The sequence below is a fragment of the Carex rostrata genome, chromosome 25, assembly GCF_964058835.1.
Source record: "Carex rostrata chromosome 25, lpCarRost1.2, whole genome shotgun sequence".
Lineage (NCBI taxonomy): Eukaryota > Viridiplantae > Streptophyta > Magnoliopsida > Poales > Cyperaceae > Carex > Carex rostrata.
The window spans coordinates 4,203,346-4,220,199 of record NC_135942.1 but is presented as its reverse complement, the minus strand read 5'-3'; the positions used below and the strand labels follow the sequence as shown (position 1 = coordinate 4,220,199).

The 16,854-nt window shown below is 38.8% G+C and overlaps 1 protein-coding gene across 4 annotated transcripts; it reads right to left on the bottom strand.

Moving 5' to 3' along the window:
• Window positions 1–1,405: 1,405 nt before the first annotated feature.
• On the bottom strand, window positions 1,406–16,428 carry HAF01 (HAC13 protein (HAC13)). 4 transcript variants are annotated; one of them, XM_078292276.1, is made up of 22 exons: window positions 16,259–16,428; window positions 15,324–15,436; window positions 15,105–15,167; window positions 14,971–15,013; window positions 13,553–13,840; window positions 12,842–12,954; window positions 12,391–12,559; window positions 11,154–12,057; window positions 10,488–10,690; window positions 9,823–10,060; window positions 8,812–9,154; window positions 8,061–8,273; window positions 7,352–7,441; window positions 6,952–7,155; window positions 6,134–6,337; window positions 5,621–5,731; window positions 4,739–5,117; window positions 3,889–4,046; window positions 3,521–3,634; window positions 3,367–3,423; window positions 2,100–3,087; window positions 1,406–1,936 (listed from the first exon to the last, which is right to left on the bottom strand). In XM_078292276.1, exons 1-22 carry the CDS (start codon window positions 16,296–16,298, stop codon window positions 1,923–1,925), a joined length of 5,049 nt encoding a protein of 1,682 aa, XP_078148402.1. In that variant the 5' UTR covers window positions 16,299–16,428; the 3' UTR covers window positions 1,406–1,922. The 4 variants fall into 4 exon arrangements, with proteins under 4 accessions (XP_078148402.1, XP_078148400.1, XP_078148401.1 ...); XM_078292274.1 differs by having other exon boundaries at window positions 2,176–3,087; XM_078292275.1 differs by having other exon boundaries at window positions 2,176–3,087; window positions 11,154–12,042.
• Window positions 16,429–16,854: the final 426 nt, after the last annotated feature.

Sequence of the window (16,854 nt, the reverse complement as noted above, 5' to 3'; positions counted from 1 at the left end):
TCTAGATTCTTTCCTGATACCTCACCCAACGTGACTAGCTTAGATACGAAGCTGGCCCATCGAGTTTCGCATCAATAGGTAGAAGATCCAACCTCTACTGCCTCGGCTCAACAGGAGCTTGGCACATGGCAAACGCTCGCATCATGACAACTACCTCATCTCATGTCAGCTTCGCGCAGGCTGCTGCGAACGAATTCGCCTTCTCCTCCTCTGACATTGATCCGACTCAGATCTACGCCTTACGTATCGATCTAAGTCTGAATCCCTCCTACTTCTCACTTAGACCCGATCTTGCACTCTTAAGACGGATCTAGATCATCTCCTCCTTTCTTCTTCTTTTTCTTGACCCGATCTTGATCTATCTCATCAAGATTCGAGCTCGAAAAACTCGATCAAATCTCAATCCAAACCCACTTCGGGTATCATGGGGTATAGGCCCCCCACGCTGGCCAAATCAACATAAGAAAGTACCTTTAGAGCTTGGCCGGCCTAGAAAAGAGAGAAACCGGCCAAAGAAAAGAAAGAGAAGAAGCTCGGGCTGGGGTTTCGACCTAGATCTGTTGATTGCCGAGAAAGGAGGAGAGAGGCGGAGTTCTGGCTGGTGGCTGGCGGAGAAAGAGGACGGCAGACACTGGCGGAACTCTGGCCGAGAACTGGCGGAGAGAGGGTGACGGAGATCTAAGGTAGAGGCAGCCTAAGGCATTCCAACGGCGGCGGACTGAGATCTGGTCCGATCAGACCGATCAGAGGCAGTGGCTGCACTGCCTAGGCGAAGGCGACAGTAAAGGCCGGAGTCGCTGGATGGCGACAAAACTGGTGGTGGCGGTCTATAGATCTAGGGTTAGGATTTTTGTTTTTTGCTCTGATACCAAATAGTAAATCATAATTATGAAAGGTATTTTATTCCTTGTTCACTTTGGACCTATATAGGTGTTAGAACTTACATTCGAATCCCTACAATTCTCTATAATCCTTTTTACCAAAAAGACCCTATCAAAACCCAAAATACCAAAAACATAATATATCTCAACAGTAACTTTTCACCCGAGCAATTAAAGGGACAAAATAACTCTTCCCAAAATCCCCAATAGTACCATCAGTGATACATTTATTATATTCAAAATATCTAACATTTTTTTCCCACAATAAAAAAAAAATTACATAATTTTTTTCATTCCGGACAAGGCTAAGCATGTCACCCAAGCAGAAGAGATCTAGGCTACATGTGTAGGTTTTCAACTTTTTTATATGCCTAGCTCAGGTTCAAATTACAATCCCAGTTCAAACCTAGCTAGTAGCACCTGGTTTTATAGTCTAAAAATTAAGTGTCTATAATAAGTGTTTCTAGTGATTTTACTGATTGACTCCCCTGAAAAAGAAAAAGTAGCAGATCAGAAGATTTTAGTTTTAGTAGCGAATTTAATCTAAGCAACAGCAATTTACATTCTAATCAACAATAACACTAGACCATCAATTACATATCTACGCAACAACATTGCAACGCAACGCAACAATATATACACATCTATTCACTTATAGTTTACAACAGCAGCACATGCCATCCCCCTCTAAACTAGTAGTCAGTGAGTTAAATCCCAGCCTCAGCCTCATACAACTCATCGCTGTATTGCTCCAGAAGATGATCACACAATTCCAAGAGTTGATCGGCCAGAGGAGGTATCCCTGGATTCCTCCCATCATTGTACAGGTGTGCATTGACAGTTATCTGCCAGACATCGTGCCGAAAGTCCTCATGATCCTTATACTCCAGCTTACGCACTTTTTCTCTGATGGTTGAGAGGTCCATGGGATGCTCCACTATGTCGAAGTAGTCTGGTGCCTCTTTTTTGGTGACCGGCTTTAGGAAGAGGTACGAGATGGCTTTGTGCTCACGTAAGCTGGCTACTATTTTTTCTAGTATGTTATTCAGCTCCACCTAACAAGATCGAAATTAGTCTTTGTTGTTTTGCTTATTTATTTTTTTGAGGTTACAGCCAACCCAAGGTTTAAAGGAGAAAAGAGAAGAAAAATCACAGGAATTCCCATTTGCAATGGAAACCAAAAAAAAAAGAACATGGAGACCAATTTATGTATCCAACCTGTCTGGTCTAAACAATGACTGGTACCTAGCAGTACCATACCAATACTAAAATCTGAGATGCTTTTTTCATGTACCTCTCCACCCCTGCGTCGTTTGGCTGATGACCCATGCTCGACTAAGTCAACTACAGCCCGTCTCTTGGCAGACCGATCCCTCTCTGGTGGGCCCAACCCCCTTCTACTCTCATTCTTAAAAGTTCGATGCTCCTTCAAGTAATCATCTCCTTTAAAATCGTGCTTCTTCTTTTTCTTCTTCTTCAACTTTCTCCTCTCCATTTCCTCTTTTCTCTTTGCTTCTTCATACATTCTTGCCTCATACAACCTCTGCTGCTCCTCTCTGTATTGCTCCTCTTCTGATATGGGATCCTGGTTCCAACCCAACCCTGATCCTTCACTATAGTAGTCGGCAGTTTCCTCAATGTTGGTCTCAGGTGGTGCCAGTTCAGCAATCCGTTTCATTTTCCTGACCTCATATCGGGCTGAGGGGGTATGGTACTGGTCCCGGGGTTGTTTTATTATGATCTTCTTGCGGGGACCACTATCAAGGACATCAGCAGGAGCTGGGGGGCGGATTACGATGCTGGGCCTCGGGCTTTGCAAATCTTCTAGTAGTTTGGGCTTGTTGGATATTATTAGCTTGTTAATTTTTCCTACAGGTTTATTAATCTCTGAACTTGGATCTGCTAAATTTTTGTTGTCTGAAACTACGGTTATTGAAAGATTCCTTTCAAGGGACTTTTCAGGTTGGCCCAACTTGAACTTCACAGGCAATGGTTTCACCCTCTCAACTCCTTCAGACGGTTCAGCAGTGACTGATGTTTTTGAGGACAGTTTTGGAATCAACTTCTTTGCGGTGGTTTTTGGCTGGGATGGACCTGCCACATCAGCCAAATTGGGTTGTGAAGATGTTTCTTCTGGTACTTCATGCTGATCTTCTTTATCTTCACCGTACTTGGGACAGTTCTTGTTGGTACGCATGTGCCCAACCTGACAACAACAACAACAACAAAAGCATTATAGAATAATCACAAACATAAAAATTGTTTCAAAGAAAAGTTCATATTGGGTGTATAATGTGTCTATCCTTTTTTGAACGTGACATGTTCTACAGGTTAGATAGCAAAAATTTAAACAGAAAATGTATACATCTTTGTAATTGCTGACATACAGACATTAACAATGATTACCTGGTAATTTAGTTTCAAGCTATTTTAGAAGTCATTATTGCTTCCACATTGAAAAAGAAAATTCTACAAGTAGTCTCACCTGTCCACATGCCCCGCACACAATGCTTTCTCCCCTCGGCGTCTTTTCCTTGTAAATCTATTGTTAATAAATTGACAGATTAATATAATAAAATATAATATTAATTAGCTAGGAGAGAGAGAGATAGATAGAAGAGTCTTTTTTTATAATTAACCTTAGTTCCATCTTTTCCAATAGCATACTTCTTCTTAACAGGCACAATAGGACTGTCTTCATTTACAAAAAGACCCTTCTTGTGTAGTAATTTTGTTGAAGTGCCCACTTCAGCCTGAGAAAAGAAATTAAACTAGAGTATTTAATCTTTTTCTACTAATTTGTACCCCCTTTTTTGAACTAGGATCAACAATGATTCATTTTCCAGTTCATGTTTCGGCCCTTACCTACAAGTAAACAAATATCTGCCATTTTTTTAACTAAGTTTTTTTTAACAATAAGATCCCTTAAAGGTCTGCATGAACAGGCAAAGCACTTTATCAAAAATGAAATTGGAGCTTCAAAATCTCCCAAGAGATGAGAATTTACCTCTTTTGATTCTTTATAAGCAGATTCCCTTGAGAAAACTGAGCCGCCTGGACCAGGAGTAGTGGCTAAAAGGTCTCCAGCTTCTGTCTCAAATTGAGAACCACGCACTTCTATTCGAGTCAGCTTCTTCTTCTTTCCTCTACCATCCATTCCATCATCTATATGTACAAACAAAAATCACAATATGACAAATAATGATAAATCATGTTTAAAGTGGTACCATAACATACTGATAGCCACTATCAGTTTTTCAAAAACAAAAGTGGTACCATAACCGAAATTTCAGAAGAATAGATAACTAAACCAGAGTACACCCTGCACATTGTACAGGACAATATTTTTTCCTTATTATTTATTAGTGTTCTTTCTTACTTCGTTTTAAAATTCTATTTCTAATTAATGCAGTCTTTTTGGTGAACTTTAACTCCAGGTCTGGTTTGGGGTTCAAGTAAGGTCAATCAGGTTCCGGCTTCGTTTTAAGTTCCAATTTTGGGTCAGGTCAATTTCAAGTCATGGGTGGCAAATATCTAAGGTCAGTTAGCCTGTGTTCTTTTCATGGTCTAAGTGCCAAAGTGGCATGCTGGTCAGCAACTACCTGGCCAAATGGGTAATATATAAGACCACATGTAACTTCATCTAAAAAATACTAAAGAGCATGTTATATTCAATTGAAAAAATGGACATTCTATAAAGGTCAAAATGTCATGAAAAGGTACACAAGAAAAAGGGTACAACAAGTTAAAAAAAAAAACCATACAGGTGTAAGAGTACATGACTTAGTGCTGGCCTTGAGATCATAACTTCTGCAGACAACATATTCCCTTACAGTAAACCTATCTATAACAGTTACCTTGAAGCATTCGAATAATAACATTTGCCTCCACCGCATCATCTTCAATCTCCTGCTCAGTCTGCAGCTGAGACGTACCCCGTCTCATCTTGAGCCCGCCTACTCTGAACCCCCCCTCCTCCCTCTCACTGTCCCTTCCATCCCCAGCCTCCTCTCCTTCCTCAAAATCCAACAAATTCTCTAGATCCCCAGCAAAGGAGTCCAGATCACTGTTCACTACCTCATCATCAGTGTCTTCCTCAGGAACTGCAGAGAGGCTCTGGGCCTGACGGTCCCAGATCTCTTGGCACCTTTCTTTTACTTGTTGTTGGACTTGAGAAAAGCTCATGCGCTGTCCCCGCTCCCCACGTGCAAACTTGCTGAGAGCTGCCGCATCAACCTGTAGCTTAAGAATGTCAATGGAAATTTTGACCAATCTTGCAAGTGTTTAGGAACTATGAAGGTAATTATATAAATTGATGAGGTCAGAATGATTGTCAGAGTAGTGACTGCATTTCTTCAAAGTTTTGCTATGAAAACATCCGCAAATCAAATCTAAAGGGAACATTTCCTCAGAGAAGGAACTTCAGGAAAGACCATTCAAATTTCAGGACATTTAAAAGACGGGAAAGACCCTATGCATAGGGCATCTCACACCAAGTCTGGATCCATTGCAGTCAGGTTCTAATTTTTGCATCCTTCATGGATAAAGGATATAGACATATGAGTATCAGACACATTAACAACCCAGTAGTATAACCCCCCATAATATGCCTACTGACTCAATTATGTGCTCTAGCTGACAAATGACCTTCAATAAGCACAAAAAGGGAATTCTTTATAATCTTAGCATATCTATATATGATATGTGATAGGCTCCAATCTAACGTATTTACATCATACCTGCAAACCCGATGTGGCTTGCTCACTAGAAATTTTCCTTATCAAAGCGATTCGGTGCCACCTAGTCTGTTTAGCAATCTGCTCATCTGGTATGTTGAACTTTAACAATATCTATGAATGAAAAAAGTGAATTAAAAACAAACAAATGTATAACAAGAGTAAATAAATTCCACGACTCCATACTGATACTAACAATTGCAGCATGGAATTAAAAAAAAAAAAGAGTACTATTCTGTTTGTTTCAAGAAAAAATGAGAATACTTTTCTATATACAAAACTGAGGTGACATTTAATATCAGGCCTCAATTACACCTCAATCATACTTCATCGTGCAAGTAAAAATCAAATAGAAGTGGAAAAGAGAAAAAAAAATACTACAAACATAACAAAGGATATACAATCTAGTTGGTAGCATTTAGCCTGAATCCAGCACTGTCTGGTACATTCGACACCATACTGGTAAAGGTTGTTCATGGCATCCCATAGTGGCAAAATTTGTTCACCAACACATACCTCTCGTGCTGCTTCCATGCTTAATCTGCGAAGATCGGCATCTGTTCCTGTCACTGTAGTATTCTTTGCAGTAATAACCTTCTTTTTTAGATTTGCATTCGAGACAGGAGCCTTTGGTGCAACTCGAACATAGCTGAACCCCAAGCCACGACCTGATGGATCACCAACACCTGCTATCTCTAGCCGCTCCAGATTTTCTCGATCCTTGAACAAGACACATTGCAAGTTTGAATAAGTCAAGCCATTAAGAGGAAAGAGGACCAGAATATTAACAGTTTGAATGAATCAATTGAAGAACTCAAGGATAAAAAAGCAGTTGAAGTAAGATATCAATTCTGCAACAGTTAATGGTGCTGCATAAGTATCATCCTATGTATGGATCAAATCCATGTAATTTAGGAGGCCGCTCAGCACACTCAATAGAGTAACAGTTAACAGTACAGCTATCTAAGTACCATCCTATATAATGGATTCAACATAAGTAGTTTAAGATTTAATTCAGCACACTCAATACATAATGTTAATGGTAGTGCAGAAGTATATTATATGTACAGATTATGACATAGGATTAATGATTTAGTTCAGCACTTGATAGATGCAATATTTTTACCTATGTAAGACAACTGCTTTATAATTTGCATAATTGGAGTTAATTTAGCCATAATAATTAAATATGGCAAATAACCAAGACCTAAAACACAGAGACAAGTTCCCATACTAGTTCATCAGTAGTGACATGTAACAAAAAATTTAACATTGGTACCAGTACAAAGCAGTACTGCCACCTGGCAAAAAAGTCTTTCTGACAGATCACAGACCTTGGTTGAAGCAACGAAATTGGAGGTGAGGGCCCATGGGGTGATCTGGAGCTCGCGTTCAATGTGAGATGCAGCAGCAAGCTCAATTGCCTCATCAGGGAGCCGGTTCATGGCAGATGATAGTCCCGCCGAGTGTGTAAGCTTCTGTATCCCCATCCTTCTTAAATGGTACAAACCTGCTTGCATGCTCTCATAACAGCATACCTGAAATTTTTGTAACAATTTAGGCTAGCTCTAGGGAAAACAAAGCTTACATTATTTTGTTCTTTCTGCAAACTTCAGTATGAAAAGCAGTCCAGTGTACTGTCCTCATAAGCAACAGTATCAAAGCTGCACCATCAATCTATGAAGTAACAGGCAGGTGCTTAAATAAATTGTAAATAATTAAAAGGTAACTCACTTTTTCTGGTGTTATTAGCCGTCTCAGCTCATCCTCTGTCCGAGCACGGTGTTTAGGCCTTCGTACCAAGTACCAATTGTTCGATTTTCTCTGTGAGAAATATATTAAAATGACAAACTTAGAGGCTTACTTAAAATGGAGGTTTCTACAGAACTATAACAATAAGTACATCAAAGCATATTTTCGCCTTCAAATGTCACAATTACCTACATGCCTTAATTTTACAAAAATCCTGTCCTCATGTTTTCCTTTTCCACATTTTTTTTTAACTAGGAGTAACAATTGGTTGAGTGATAATATGGGTTGGCATTTTAAAATTTTGAAATAAAATTATGAGTTGATACTTGCTAAATAGGCCAAGCGCACTACTGGAATGGAACAGGTTGAACAGTTAATTAGGCAGTCTGTTTAGGCCAAACTAGAGGATTTACACAGCCAGCTTATTGGTTTGGTCTTTCTGTTATATATGACTATCAATGGGATATCAGGTTAGTCTTTTTTTTTAGGAAAGAATATTGGGTTAGTTAAAAGTCTACCTTTTATTTTAACAACATAACAACAATATAAGAAACAGGTTAGGTTCCGATCACTCTAGACCTCCTGAACCAAAACAAAAGGGATATGCTTTGGATTTGCAGATCGCTATACCAAAATCTTTACCAGACACCAATTAGAGTGAAACAAAATAGAAATATGAAATCAACTATACCACCAATTCGGCACAATCCTTCACTCGGTTTTTAATGATACTCTGAGTCAATCCGGGGAAATGAGAGCACAACTCATCAAAGCGAATGATGGGGTGGGAGTCTGGCTTCTCTCTTGCCCGAAACTCGCGGTACATGTAGACAAGCATCCTGTCTATCAGGTAATTTTGCAATACCTTCGCTGCTGACGGCGAAGGCACCTCCATGTGCGGTTCCTGTTCCCAGAAATGATAAAAGAAAAAACCCTGTCAAATTTACTTTCTTGCAAAAAGAAGAATAAAGAATAAGTGGGGTAAACAGTTTCGGAGCTTCAACATCTTGCCTAATCAGACAAGTCACTGGGGTGAACAACTCAGTATGACAGCTATTACCGTACTGATATCACTGGCCAAATTACAATCTGAACAAAAACCAGCCCAAAATTTAACTAATTTAACACAAATTGACTTTGACCTGGCTAAGCAGCAATCAGTCCAAATTTGGCCCCATCATACCCAACAGAACTAAGATAAACAAAACTTGATCGAACCAAAAAACTAAATGCAGCACAAAATCCAGAAATACATGATTAGCACAAACTATACTGAACTGGCCCAAACCTTCAACCCAGCCAGAATGGACCCAGTTGTCCAACCCAAGCAGTCTTGACCTGCAGTTCGGCATAACTAGGTTTAACGTCATACGGACTAATTCTCGTGTTGAGACCAAACCGGTTGTTTTATATTTAAGAGCATAAGAATTAAATAAAGTTACCTGCTGACCAACCACATAGAGCCGATTGACCCGGCGAAGAGAGAGAAACCCCTTGGCTGAACGTACTAACAAATAATCTGTAGATGCGAGCTTGTGAGGGAACACTGGTGCACGATACATATTTGTCTCGAGGCATGACTGGGTCTGGCCAGGACATATATCCCCTAGAAAAGGGGACTTATCTGATGGTTCCAAGGCTAAGAGTGTGCCCATGCCAGTCTTGCGGGCAGTGTTTCCAAGGGAGGTCACAGTCAGGTCGTTAGACTCCTTTTTCTGATAATATGTGCAGAGCCTTGCACCCATTCCCACATTTCCAAGAAGTAATGGCCTCTCCTCACAATACCTATACGAGTAACATAAGAAATCAGCAGTGAAAAAATTCAAATCTAGTAGTTATAAAGGTCAAATGGTTCAAAATCAGCATCTTGCAAAAGCATAATATTGATTGGCATATGCAAAACTAATGTACATAAAGACAACAAACTTGATACATTACCTATAGTTTTATAGTATAATGATAAGCCTATCAGTTTTCAAATCTGCTAAACACCATCTTGCGATACAAAATATAAGTTTAGCAAAACCACATCAAAATTAATAAATACATAGCAAGATCGATGACATATACTTGAAGTCTTTGATGGACACTCCAAAATTAAGACATCACAAAGTAACTTCTCCTATTTTTTATACTTTTACTAATAGTGTATGTTTGGATGGGGAGTGAGATTAGTGAGGTTAGCATGCTAACCCAGCTGTTTGGGATAGTTGCTAACTCAACTTTTTCTTGGAATAGCAGAACAAGGTTAGAGGCTATTCCAAACAGCTTCTCACCCATTCAAATGCTATGATCCGAAATAGTTTGCTAGCCTGGTTTATTGCTATTCCTCAACCATCCAAACATACCCTAAACTTCTATAATTTATTCCAACTAATGCAATTGTACCGAAGTCTGCTTTAGTATGGTATCACAAAGCTGCGTACGGCATGACAAATAGAGAGATAACTTACTCCATGAGAAAAACATGGCCATCCTTTGCTGATAGATCAGATTTCTTTTTAAAAACATTTGGGCCTGTAGGCGGCCTATCTTCACCCAGTAACTTTTCTGCTTTCGGCCAGACATGCACCGTTGTGTTCACAATATGGAGCACCGAGTTGGGCCGGACCCCGTGTGCCGCAAGTGATTTTCCCTCCTGCAGCTCCCTCCCATTGTAATATACCTTCAGCTTCTCTTCAAGCTTGAATCCTACACAATTTAAAGCATGTAATAATAAAATGTAGGCAGCTGGAGAATTGGCAGGGCTGCCAAGCCAAAGTAGGCACTATTACCATACTAGGTGTACCATTGCTAGAATAGCAGCAGTCTGAACCAGCAAGCACAGAATACTTAGCAGTTTTCACTGTTCTGTCCTTTCTTCTTTTCTTTTCTTCCTTTTCTTTTCTTGTCCTTGGTTTCAGAATTAATTATAAGCCAGAGTGAACCATTTATTTACTAACAGTACCAGACTGGCATTAAATGCTCGTCATTACTTGGATGGACTTCACTATTTAAAGAAGAGCATGACACCCCATATGGATAATTCAGCATGGGCTACCTTAAATATTTCTCCACAAGCAAATGCAGAAGCACACCAAAACTAACAGAAATAGGTAAGGGTGCCATAGAGAAAAACCTAGTTTCTTAGATGCTTTGGATTTAAGAGAAGATAAGCTCTCTTCAGCATAGATCTGAAGCTTCATCCCCTTCCCGCTGAGTGTCATTAATATCACCTTCATGGGCCCTTGGTTAATTGCATCTTTTCCGAATTGGGCTGCAAGTTGGTTCACATGTGGATACCACAAGGCCCTTGGCCTGTGGAAGTTGGCTATTTCTTTGCTGCTCACATGGCAAAATTTAATATATGAGAGAGAGATAAATCAAACTTCCAAGGCAAGTATGGTTTCTGTTGAAGTTACACATTATTGGGTTTTGATGACATATCAGATTACCACAGCAGCAGGATGTGGTTCACTTTGATAAAGGTCATAAAAAATTCAACATATTTGCTTATTTTTATTAGCTGGCAGAAACCAGTTAACCTTTGGACCAATCTCTTGATATTGCATCTCACAGAATGGGTGCCACGTACCAGAACATACAGTCTGAAGTTACAAATGCACAAATACATATTATAACCCTGCTTGCTGTACAGAAAGCAACAAATCCCTATGTCCCAATACCGCTCATGGTGGGTAATCATGTTAAGAAAAAAGAAAATAAGAAAGAAAAAATAGCAGCAGTACCATTACTACTTGCAGCAATAATAAATAAATTAATAAGTAAATAACAACAATCTTACTTGCTAAGTCTTGGTTTCATGGTTTGCAGCTTGATAGCTGGGATAGAATGCAAGACCCTGAGACCTCCGTTTGCCCGCTTTTTTGCAAGAGACTTGGCCTGAGTTGTCCCCTTTCTGTTAGCATAATATTTATCATTGGATACATCAAACTCTTGACCTCCAACTACTCCCTGACTATCTAGCATATCCAAGTTGTCCCCTGAACCTGTCAGATTCGGCTGCTTGGGAAGTACAATTGCAACCGCACGAGACCTCAGTTGTGAGAAGTTATCACTATCTTTCTCATCTAATGCCTCGAATATCATATGGTCATCTTGCAAATCAAAAATGAGTTTGGGTTTCGATCTTTTGATGGCCTCGTCAGAGTCCCATATGATGCTGTCAAGCCAAGTTCCATTCATGAGCTCCTTATTCAACAAAGATAGCTTTTTAAACCGGGTTAGGTTATCTTGTAATGGAGGAGCTTTTGATTGCATATGGACCTTCAAAACCTCGTGGTTATGGACACTAACAATTTCATTATCTCCCTCTTCAAGCTCTATCTCTTCTTGGTTAACAAAATTACTGCTAGTTTGGGGTGAATTGCCCCAAATTATTTGGTTCTCCCAGTCTTCATGGTCAAGTGGATAGATATCAGGGCACTGAAAATTCAAAAACTGGGAGGGTAGAGTGCTAGGGCTGATGTATTCCTTCATTGGCTGAGCTGGAATGCACGTGTGCATTGACCGTTGCCCACCTTCACATAATTCCTCCCTTGAGTTGTCTTCGGCATCAATCTGGGTTGATCTGGGGTGATACTTATTAGGGAAATCTTTAATGGTGCTTCTAAAATAGATCTCTTCATCATCTTCAACTATCTCAGAAATGTTTATTGGTGCTCTGAACCTATCTGAGAACATTGTACCTTCTTTTTAATAAGTAATATTACTCAAATCAAAATACAAAAAAGGTTTCCAAAACACCCAAGCAAGGTTTCCAAGACTGGTACGGCACCATACATTATGGTCCATTGTATGTGCCAAATGACAATTTTCTTGCATTTTTTTCATGCTTGATTGGTTAACTCTGGGATCATAACCACTCTATTTATGGTGGTTCTTCACTAGCTCTGTAAATTAACCAGCCTGTACCAAAACAAATATCCATCCACTATGCAAATAATAATGAGTGCTGCAAAAATGCAATTCCTAAATTATAGAGTGAAAGGAAAACTCACATAATTCAAAAGATCATGTACCTCTATTGGTTGATCGCTGTTGAGTTGGTTTTCTTGAGGGCTCTTTTACTTTTACACCAAATATCTCAGAGAACCTTAGAACCTCCACGCCATTCTCTACATAAAGCACTGGGAGAGGAGGCACACTTTTGGTGTCAATTTTTCCTTCTTCATTACCAGCATCCATATCCTATATTGAGAAAAAACTAAATTTATTAAACAATATGAACCGAAAGGTTAGAGCAAGGAATACAGGCTTGCATTTCCAGCATTTAGCACTGAAGCTCAGGAATGGCCCCTACCTACAGGAACAAGTTTAAAGTTTGCCATCTTCTATTCAAAGTTTCAGCATTAAAACACATTCATAAGCATAAAGTGATCATCAAACAATGAGTCAGTTAACAGCACGACAGGTCAAATAATACCAAGCTTCCAAGAATATTCTGGGAAACAAAGGAAAAAAAAAAAAAACCTGAAGATCATGAGAATCAAGGTCTTGCAGATGCTTTGGGGACATAACAGAAGCCATTTCTGGATGAGAACTCTTTTTCTGTTGCAATCTCTCATCTGAAATTACTTCGGGATCTGGAAATAATGATAAAAGTTAAAAATGTTAACCCCACTGAACTTATACCCTTAAATAGTTTTCTTTAACTTTTCTTCATATAAGAAAGTCATTTCATAAAATAAATTAGTTGTGGAACTTAGGGTTCTAATAGCAAAGGGGTGGAACTTCTCCACTACCCACACAAAACCTCAACATTTTCCTTAATAATACCAAAGAGTACCTCCTGAAAACCAAATTATTTATCTCACATGCCCCTACCTGATCCATCCCAAAAAATTGCGAAATCTAATTATTTTCCACAATATCTTCCCATGACAAAATAAATTAGGAAGGAGAGGCATCAAGTGCATTTTATAACTAAAAAGGGGAATATTTCTCACACTTACAGAATAAAGAATTATTTCCAGTCCAAGGCATCCAATCAAGAGGTATTAAATGTTCTGAAGATAAACTCATCAGAAATGAAGATTTTATTTCAGGAGGCAAGAGAGGATAGACATACCGGGTGTGTGCCCGGGGGGAGGGGGGGGGGGGGGGGGGGGGGGGGGGGGTTTAGGACATAACAGGACAGAATTTAAGCTTCTCCCTTTACTGTGTGCACAAATAGATTTTTACCTGGATGATAAGAGCTCTCTAGCGGTTTATCTCCCACCTTCTCCTTCTCAGTATCCTTTTCTATTTCCTTTTCCATCCCACCTGCCACATCTTCTTCCTCCTCATCATAATCCTCATCGTCAAACACAGTGGCCTTCTTATCCAATGAAGAGATATATACATTTGTTGAAAAGTACTCTTTTTTTGGTAACAGATTATCCTCCTCAGTTACGGCCTCAACCTCAGGTCCATCATACTGCTCCTCAATGCCTTCATAATCCACTGCATCCTCAGCTTTCTCGTCATAATCTGAGAAATGCAAGCAAGGAAAAAAAAGAGATAAGATACTAGTTGGGATGTTACTGGGATTGTTAATCAAACCAATTGCTCTAAAAGCTTGAGCTTATAAAGGAGGGTGTCATTTATTTTATATTCTCAATGCTCCATCTCAAATATGGTAATTTGAACATAGACCATAAATGAACAAGATTATAAATAAAATGAAGCTATTTTGTAATAAAGGGTGGACGCGATTTGAACTAAAAATATCTATTCTAATATCATGTTAACCAATCAATTGATTTCAAAGCATATATACTAACAGAGTGAAAGGTTGTTAAGTATCTTGCACTTTTAATAGGCTTCAAGTAAGAAACAACTGGGCCTCTATTGGGTTGTTTGTAGAAGTGGAAGATTGATGGTGAGGCTAGTTTGTTGATTCACATCAGATTCAGGTCTCAGATCATTTTATCGTTCAGGTCACTTCAAATTCAGGTGAAGTATAATTTAGTCATGGTTTGCTGTTACCAATGCAGGGCAAATAAAATACATCCTCGTCTTTTCAAGTCTTGCATTCACCAAAAGAAAAGGGTTATGTCTTCATAAGTAATTACTTTCAAGTTAAGGTCACGTTCATTTTTTTACCAAATCTGTTATTTTATTTCTTCAGGTTAGGCAGCTTCAAATTTCTGGTTTATTCAGGTTGGAAATACCAGTTAGTCAGGTTTTCAAATTGAACACTTTCAGTTCGGACCAGGTGCTTGTCAAATTGGATCCAATTATGGGATGATCTGGTTCACTTCAATTATTGAATACTATAATTCACAATTGAACTTGTGGCTTTTTTCAGGTGCATGCGCAAGTTAGAAGACTAAAGCTGACTAGGACCAGTGACTAGTTATTATCAGTGCTTTAATTCAATTTGGGTTCTATCCCATTATTTGGATGAACTTGTGGAACCATAGTTACAGGTGCAGAGTTGTTACATTTGACTAATAAACTAGTTAATCAGCTGTTGCATTCAACTAATAAACCAGTTGGGCTCACTGCTAGTGCTTACTGCAACAAACCAACAGTAGTTGCCTACCCAATTATAAGATTGATGGTTTGTTGCAGCTTCCTAAGTACATGAACAAGAGGCCTTGATGTCTGAAGCCTACCTTGTTCAGAAGTATCCATTGTTGCTGGAGAGGCTTTAGATAACTATCAAATAGATGAAATGTAGGCATTAGTAAAAATGATATGGAAAGAAAGAACCAGATAACAAATAAAAATGATGCATAATTAAAAGTACCTCTATTTCGGTGAGAGATGGGCCCAACTGGTCAACCAAGGCAAACAGATGCTCTTTTGCATCCTAGAAAAACAAAATAATTTAACACTCAAGATAAATGTGTGTAGTTTTGGATTAACAAGAGCAATTCCAACTTATTAAAATCTACAGCTAGTGTCAATTTTGAAGCCTTTTAGTCATTTCCTCAGAAGGAAACATACATGTAGAAAATAATTATACCTTATCAAGATAGTCTGCATCAAGGTCGCCAGAATTATCAACATTTCCAAACATAAATCCCAATAGGCTATTCCCTCCATTTGGTTCATCATACTCTTCATCATAATCGTCATCTAAAAATAATAATAAATCATCACATACGATTTCAAGTGAAAAAATTCTTCTGAAAAAGGAAAAAGGTCGCAACATTTAAATTTTGTTGTCAAAATGCCCCAACTTTTGAAAAGAAAAGACAATCTTATTGTTTTTGCCAAGTATAATTGGATACATTCATTAGAACATTTGTACATGAAAATATATATGGAAACCAGTTTGATAGAGACTCTTAGCAATAATCATTCATTAAGACAGAAAAAAAAATAGTCTTTTAAACCTACTAAATTTTAACTGACTTCTATAACATAATCATTCAATGCAAACTTGAATAGCTATTTGAACCTGTATTAAACCCTAAACCTTAATTTAGTATTTCATCTATGCGACAATATGTATTAGTAGATTTGCTAAAATAACCAAATCAAAGATTGCAAAAGTCAAATTAAAAATTGCAAATCAAAGTGCCTTGTACTGAATTTATGATTTCCTAAAGGCTCTAGAAAGAACAGGTTTTACATATATGATAATATTGTAAAACACAATAATGCTTTCCTAAACTTGTATGATTGAATTTTTAAAAGAAATTACAATAATCCCAAGTTTTAACTTGTTACTGAGGTCTAAATTCCTCAATATCTATTGCTAAAATCCAGATTTCAGTCCATAAACGTAAAAGCCCAACCGAACAGATTTGGTTTATTCAAAGGAAAACACGAAATTGTGATCTTTAATCCTTTTGAACTGCAGACCTACCTACATTTCTATCCTGAAAAATAGACAAACTAATCACAGACTCCGTAAGCCTTAAAAAGTAACAACGCAAGACTCGGGAAAATTACCGTCGATCACTGAAGAAGGACCTGGCAGAGTATCCGCCATGGTTGTCTCCCGTTTGTCTCAAAACTTAGGTCGGAATCATAGGCAAGAAGAGAAGCTTTACATTGAGCAATTGAGCATCCGAGCAAGAACAAGAAGAGAAACTTAGGTCGGAATCATCGGATTTAAACCCATTAACTAATAAGTACTTGATAAAAACCCATTAAATAATCGGGTTTAAATATTCCATATCGCTCCGATGTGCTGCCGAAGACCGAAGTGCCGCCGGTGTGCTGCTGTGACGCGAGTCACAGAAAGGCTTCGTGTGCAGCGCCGCTGGTCAGCTTCCAGTCAGAGAGAGAGAGGGTCAGCGCCGCTGGTCGATTTCGTTTTCAGAGAGAGAGAGAAGGCTGCGGCGTAATGGGGATTTCGATTTTCAATTTTCAGAGAGAGAGAGAGAAGGGCTGCGTCGGAGAGAGGGGGCTGTCGATAATCAATCAAAGAGAGAAAAAATGAAATGGGCTCCCCTGATTCAATTGATTTCCGTCAAATTAGAAATGGGCTCCGCTGACTTAGCCCTCAGCCCAAAAAATTATAATTCCGCCTAAAGTATTATAAT